Here is an 8,065-nt window from a genome sequence, read left to right on the forward strand (position 1 = left end):
TCATCCAACTTCTCAAGGTGAGGCTGGGAAAATGGCACACTCTTCCTCTTGGATGAGGGTGACTTGTCCTCTGCAATACAGACAAACACAGAGATGATTGCCCATGCTCTTGAGTCTAGGGAAGCCCCACGCAGGGTTATTAAGCAGGGAGTTCCTCACTTACACAGCAGGATCTGTGGGACACTAGGATCTCTGCATAAGGAGAACCACAAGTAAAAGTGATCATCTGCCCTGGTCCTCTCACAATGAGAATTATTTGCACCCTTGTCAAAGATAAGATGTTTGAGGTGCCTTGGTGGTGTTGCTGTATTGGGTTTTGTTGCATTCCTCTAGCAGTCTTTATTTTTTCCTTTTTGCAACACCCTGATTTTTTATTACTGTAGATTGTACTTTGATTTGAGATCAAGGATTGTCCTGCTTCCTACCTGGCACTTGTTTCCCAGTATTGCTTTTATTTGTCTATGTTTCGAGACTGCACGGTGGCATGTGCCTGTAATCCCAGCACTTGCAAGACTGTAAACAGGTGGATCACTACAAATCTGATCTACTAGTGAGACCCTGAGCGTCCTATAGACACTTCCCTACAATACAAAAAAAATCTAAGTTTCCTCTGGTGCTGTGTAAATTTTAGTGTTGTTTTCAAGAGTTCTGTGAGGAATCCTTCTGAAATTTTGATTGGGCCCCCATTACATTTCTACAATCATTTTAGAATTATGACCACTTTTACAGTACCCTTTTTGCCTATCTTAGAAAACGCATCATTTTCTTTTCTTTTGTTGCATTCAATCTCTCCTTGAAGACTATTGTAGATTTCATTGAAAAAGTCTTTCACAACCTTGGTAACAAAGAATTCCACATACTTAGTTTCTCTCATTGACAGTGTGACAGTTATTGTGTCCCTTATTTCTGTATGGAATTAATTATGTGCAGGAACAGTATTCACTTCTAAGTTTTGAGTATGCAACCATCTCCAGAAGTTTTTTTTTTAATTCAGTTTTCAGAATATTTTTTTGGATTCTTTGAGGTCTTCTATGTAGTAGATCAGGTGAACTCCAAGTCATGATAATGTAGATCTTTCTCTTTTTATGTTAAAGTCTAGAAATCATTTATTGCCTTGAGTCCTCTGAAAACTGTCTCACCTTTTGTTTTTGTAGCTCTTTCTTTCATATACATATGTTTTGATTTCTTTGTCTTAGTTACTTATACTTATGAATTTCACCCAAATTGTTTCATTCACGAATGATCATACTTGATCTCTTTGTTCTCTTCTTGATTGTTCTGAGAAAGGTTTGCATTTTGTCCCTTTTAGTATGAACTTGGTCATTGCTTTACCACAGATTCTGTTGAAGAGATTTGGATGAGTCCCCTATACCTACTCCTTTCAGAATTCTCATTGTGGCTGGGTGTGTGATTTTGTCAATTATATATTCTGTGGGTATTGAAATGCTCCTATATATTGGGTCCCAGATCGTCTTTATGGTTTTCATTACAAGGATGTTTCTTGTGGCCTCCTTTATCACCTGCAGGAGCCAGTGGTGAAGCACTAGCTGTGGCTCAGTGCCATCATTTCATCCATCAGAATAAACACTGTACTGGATTGGAGGTGAGTTGCATACCTTGCTGTAAACTCAGGGTTATCTCTACCTGAGAAAGGACTCTTCCTAGTCCCCAGGCTTCCTATGGCACCCAGTCTTCCTTAGAGCCTTGTCCTATGATCTCTACCTCAGCATGCACACAGCTTCATTTGGTATCCCAGGATCATGGAGACTGGAGCATGTGAAGCCCAAACATCCCCTAGAGGGAAGTCCCGAAATGGGTGTTTGTGGCAGGCAACAAGTGTGTGATTCTGAGCTAGGGACATGAAAATTCCCCATTTCTCCTCCAGACATCTAAATCCTAAACAAGGTCTTGCTGTCTCCACAGAATATCATGATGCCTCATGGTCAGGGAAGCCCAGAGAGAATCCTTGGGGGAGTCCATCCTGATCAGAGAAGTGCACAAGGCCTCAGTCTTGTGCAGCATCACATGCATGAAGAGGAACCAGCAGCTACTGATTACTCTACATCCTCTTCCTCCTGTGCTTTAGTGGGAGACACAGCACAAGAAGAGCCTGGGAGTGTGACACCAAGCAGTCCTCAGATTCCTCGTGGTGTCTGCTCTCCTCCAATTGCCATGGCTTCCAGTGAAAGCAGTCAGTGCCATGCGGGCTCCAGCACTGAAGAAGAGGAGGGTGCAGGTCTGTCCCAGGACAAGGATGCACGTCAGATGAGGATCGATGCATTCAGAAAAGATAAGTTAGATAAGATTGTGCTACTTCTGCTTCAGAAGTATCAAAGGAATGAGCAGATCACCATGGAAGAAGTGGTGCACATGGTGGACCATGATTCCCCTGATGACTTCCCTGTGATCTTTAGGGAAATCTGTGAGTGCATGCGTCTGGATTTTGGCATTATTATAAAGGAAGTGGATTCCAGGGCCCACGCATATGAGCTTTTCTCTACCCTGGGCCTCACTTATAGTGGGATACTGGATGACACTGATCAGATTATTCCTAAAGGTGACCTTTTGATACTCATCCTGAGTTTGATCTTCCTAAGGGGCAACCACATTAGTGAAGAGCACCTTAAGGAAATTGTGAGACATAGGAAGGTATTAGCTGAGAGAGCTCACATTGCTTTTGAGGATGCCTGGAAATTCATCAGAGAGGATTTGGTTCGGGCAGAGTACCTGGCGTACCAGCAGGTTCCTACCAGTGATCCTGCTCAGTATGAGTTCCTGTGGGGTCCAAGGGCCCTTACTGAAACCACCAAGATGAAAGTACTAGAGCATGCCATCATGCTTGATGAGGAAGACCCCAGGGCTTGACCATATTGACAGAAGCAGGCATTGAGTAAGACAAAAGACATGTCTAAGGCCTCTGTTGGGCAAGATAAGTGACAGCTACAGGGTGTGTTCCAAAGCATAGGATCTCATGTCCACATCTTGTACAGCAAATAACCTCTAGGAAGAATGTATGCAATGTGTTAATTATTGAAAGTGTCCTAACAATTTGATTTGAAACTGTCTCATTGCTATTTGTTTCTCAATAAAATTATGTAGTCCATTTTGTATCTGTGTATTCAAAGTGGTTGGGATAGATATATAGTTACATTCTCTTAATAAAATGATTTGTTCTAATGGTGTTTGTAAATAGGATCACAAGTCCGCATCTTGTACAGCAATTAACCACTAAGAAGAATATATGCAGTGTATTATTTGTTGAAAAATAAAAAAATAAAAAAGCAAAAAAATAAAATTATGGAAAAAATAATATATAAATAAATAAAAGACAAAAAATTTAAAAAAATAATATTAAAAAAATTGCCATGCAGGCTCCAAAATCCTGAGCTCACTAAATAAACTGAGTTTTGTTATAAAAAAGCGATGAGTTTCATTTATGCTTTTTAAAATCTTGTTCTTTTTGAGAGATTAATGTCACATGAAAATATGATTTCAGAAATGATTGTGATGTCTCATGTGTTTTCTTTTTCTGATGTGATTGGAAAATTGTGAATTGTGATGTGAGCCTGATTTTATTTGACATTGATTAGAAATCAATTTGCCTAGTGTACTGCAAGTATAAGAGATTTTCCCTTTCGGTTGAATGAATAGAAATATTTTTATTTTGTGACGGTAAAATATGTTTTGTATAAAAATTTTCTTCATAATGTATAAGAAATTGACTTGAATTTAGATTGTACCTAGAAATATATATATATGTACTGATAAAATTACTTCTTTGATTTTTGTTTTTCTTTATTGTGTTACTCTATAGCATGTGTGTGTGTGTGTGTGTGTGTGTGTGTGTGTGTGTGAGTCTGTGCGCATAACTGAATTTGCTTGGATTCTTCAGTTATATTAATAAATTTAGTTGTGAAAATGAATCCCATTGACTCTTGGTCAGCGTGAGCTCCAAACAATTTAATAGTGGAGCAATTTACTGTAGAAAAGGACTGGAGAATATAAATGGAGGACTGGGGAATTGGAACAGCTTCCCAAAAGAAGAGAGATTCCAAACACTTTTAGTACAAATCTTTCTTCTCATTAAATTAAGAGAGAGTAGTGGTATAACTATCCTAACTATTCTGTATATACAGATACAATAGTGGAGAATTAGCCATGATGCCTTGATTTAGGCAAAGACTTACAGATAGGCAAGGAAGTTTAGGTGCTTTTGAGTAGAAAAAATGTAGTCATTGGGTGTGCCCTGATGGAGCGTTATGGATATAGGGAAGTGGAGGCAGACTAACTGGAAGCATAGCGTCCATGATTATGCTTAGAAGTGCGTATTTTTCTGTTTGATCCAACATAAGATATCATGTCTGCATGATACTGTTACAATACATAGTAATTATTGTACTCTCAATAATTACTATGAAGACAACCATATGCAATATGCAATGCATTAATTACTATAACTGTTGTACTAATCTGATTTGAAACTGTCTCATTGCTAATTGTTTCAAAATAAAATTCATAAAAAAGAAATTTCTGAACAAATAAAAAAGAGGGATTCCAAATGCCTTGCTCAAGTTGCTACCTCTGAAAAGAATTTTTATGAAGCAAAATAATGAGGCAAGTAGTACATGGGTCACATTATTATAAACCAAAGAGATTTCAAGTATTGTCACTTAAGCAATATTGATTGCAGTGTAGCAAGGGCAGATGAATGACATCATTAACCATGAACAATAATCTATTGTCTCAGTCTTGTCTTTAGTCTTAGCAGGCATCATTTTAATCTCAGTCTTTGCCCCAGTGGTGTAACTCTTAGCAGGCTGCAAAGGATATTCCTGGCAAAGTGATCATGGAAATTCTCCAAATGGTGATGCCAGCAATTCCCAGCCTCCGCTCATCCATAAGGAAGTAAGGAAGACTAGCCATTGGGAGTTTCATCCTCAGATGTGCCTCCTGCTGCATCCGTGATGGACTGTGATCTCTTACAGGGCCCGGCCATATCAGAATGCACACTGTACTTCTCATTAACTTAGCTGTCTACAGTGTTTCCTGCTGTGAGGAGGTATATCCACCTGGAGCCAGGGGAGCACCAGTGTAGTTTCCATGCAGCTGCTCCAAGTGGAGAAGTATCAGTTGAAGGGAAAGCACAGTCAGAGACCTGCTCCAGACAGCTGATCTAAGGGACCTCAGATACACCTCGTGTTATGGTTTAGCAGCTATCGTCTGTTCATAAGGTGATCCAGGGGATGCAGGAAAGGAAATCTGGCACATATTCCATTGCTTCCATCTGCATGGTCACTGCGATTTAGGCATCGTCTAGGCCAAAATAAACAAATTTTCCTCAGTATTATAACAAGTATAATCAAACCACAAGCACTAGAATGGAAAGGCAAGTTTGGGAAAGAGCCACATCAGAATCTGTTCTTGAGGGACTGGAATAGAGCAGGTACTTAGTTTGCTTTTAGAGCCCTCCACTGGTAGAAGATCTTGTAGTACAGCTGTGATAATATCGAGAGAACAAATTCAGAGACTTCCGCTATGCTTTTATTGATTGCATTGAAGCTTTTCTGGCTTAAGGCAGCATAGTATCCAGGTACTCCTGTGTCTGCAAAGGTTCAGAAGAGCATCTTTTTAGTATGGCATTGTTTTTGTACATTATTAGTTATAATTGTCGGCTGGATATTTTAGAAGAAATTCTAAGATGTGTATCATCAATACTAACCTTTTACTGTCTATCAAACTGAATTAAGTCCCCTTAGACATTACCTTGGAACAACGTACAGAACACCTCATCTCACCTGGAAGTAGCAGCCATCTTAACAGGGCACAGTCTTGCTTTGTTATGTTGCTTTATGTGAAAGTATGGGATACCATTTCTTCTTGGAAAGAAAGGAAAGGATAAGAAATCTAATTGCTCAGATTTGTCACACGTAGACTGAGATGGTCATCCAGCAAACGATTATAACTAATGATGTACAAAAAGAATGCCAAACTAAAAAGAGCTAGATATACAAAGATGCCCCAGGGATGACCTCTCTGGCCCAGCTATCAGGCCTACAACCCCTAAGCATGGAACTGTGATGTGCGTTTCCCCCACTTCTATGGGTGCGGTCCTGAGAATGTTACCATGCTTGGGTATAGGGGGGTACCTTGTACTCCAGAAGAGGGGAACCCAAAGAAGTCTGTGCCCCTCATTTTTTTGTAAAAAAGTTGGATTTTATTCATTTTTGAGGCAGGGCAGTAATCCACTAAGTATAAACAGCACAGGGTCTGTCACATTTATCACATGATGGAGATGCAGTCTTCTTTATGGTATAGTTTTTCAAATTGTACTGCTCTTAGTAAATTGATAGGATTCTCACCCTGACTATATATCCTGATATCTGTGAATGAAGCAACTGCACTGAAGATAGCAATGTGTAATACTAATATCATGCTTGGAATGCCTGTCATTCTGGTCTTCTAAATATGTACTGCATGTCATGTCATATCAATTAATGCTATACTGTCTCTCAAGTCAACGTTTGTTTAAAAAGAGGACAATAAATGAAAACAAGAGACAAGAAAAAAATGTCATAGTACTGTCCTGCTACAATGCTGTATATGGTTAGATTTACAATGCTGTATTTGGGTAGATTTCTAAATTTCTGTGTAAAAATATATAATATTTTATTCCAATTTTTAAAACATTTTTCATTTTTATTTTTTTTCATAATTATATTGAGAAATAAATAGCAATGAGACAGGTTCAAATCAAATTAATAGGAAAGTTTCAATAATTAACACATTGCATACTGTCTTCTTAGTGGTTATTTCTTGTAGAAGATGAAGACATGATATGCTATTTACAAACACTATTAGAACAAATCCTTCTATTCTCTGAATTAAGAGAATGTTGCTATGCATTTATCCTAACCATTTTGAATACACAGATAAAAAGTGGTCATTCATCTATATCCACTTTTCCTGTTTAGTCCCATCATTTAAATAATATAGGTGTATCAACTCAGCAAAATATTCCAAAATAGTCCAGTAGTCCATAATAGTATTGGGTCTTCCAATCAACTGACAATGTCAGAAGTTGTTGACCTGAGTCCCCTACAGCTCAACAAAACAACATAGCTTTATTTCCTGTACATCGCTTTTATTCTTTTCGGCTGGATGGTTAAGACCAAGATAAAACAAAACCTATGTAACAAGAATTGTAGCTTTTGGATCTGATAAGGTCATTCAAATCCCCTCAGGATTTATCCGGAGACCCTGTACCTCAGATTGTAGATCCTTTGTCAGTGTCAGCCATGTGGATGAGTCACGGCCATTGCTTGGCCAACTTGCTGTCTGTGACAGCCTGAAAGAATGTTTTCTCTCCATGTTACTATCCTTAGGCACACTCCGCATCATCGATCACTTTCCTCTTTAGACCCATAATCTCCTTGATCGGAAAATTTGGGACACTACTGAGTTACATGATGTTACAGTACAGGTTCTCATATGTCCTGAATCTTAATTGATCTTGGAAGGCTAGGACCAAAATGTTAGCTTTCCTTGAGCCCCTCCTTTTTCTCTAATTTTTGGTCTGTAAACTTAGGTTGTTAACCCTCCAGAAGAGAAGGTTGTTGTTATTACCATACAACGTAGGCTGTTGAGCTTAAACTCACTATCTGTCTGAATATCAAACATCTTGGGCATAACATGGAACAGGTATTTTTCATAAAGTATTGATATATTAAACTTTAAGTCCCTACAGAATATGACAAAAATTTAGAAAATTAAGCTATATTGAAAAAATAGGAATAAAGATTTATATATTTTTACACATAAATCCAGAAATCTAACCATATACAACATTGTTGCCGGACAGGCCCACAACACACCTTTTCTGATCTCCTGCAGTCATTCACCACCCGCTTCCTTTTTAAACAATCATCTACCTGAGAAACAGCATGGCAGTAATTGGTGTATCATGACAAGGAGCACATATTCAGAAGACCAGAATGACAGGCACTCCAAGCATGAACCTACCATTACAAATTGCCATCTTCAGTGCAGTTACTTAGTTCACAGGTGT

The 8,065-nt window shown here is 38.5% G+C and overlaps 1 protein-coding gene across 1 annotated transcript; it reads left to right on the plus strand.

Annotated features, from left to right (window-relative positions):
* The first annotated feature begins 2,025 nt into the window (after nt 1–2,025).
* Nucleotides 2,026–2,865, plus strand: LOC101579652 (melanoma-associated antigen 8-like). Its single transcript, XM_012517457.1, has one exon. It carries the CDS (start codon nt 2,026–2,028, stop codon nt 2,863–2,865), a length of 840 nt encoding a protein of 279 aa, XP_012372911.1.
* The last annotated feature ends 5,200 nt before the right edge of the window (nt 2,866–8,065 follow it).

The sequence above is a fragment of the Octodon degus genome, unplaced genomic scaffold (assembly GCF_000260255.1).
Source record: "Octodon degus isolate 3935 unplaced genomic scaffold, OctDeg1.0 scaffold00181, whole genome shotgun sequence".
In the NCBI taxonomy this organism is placed as follows: domain Eukaryota; kingdom Metazoa; phylum Chordata; class Mammalia; order Rodentia; family Octodontidae; genus Octodon; species Octodon degus.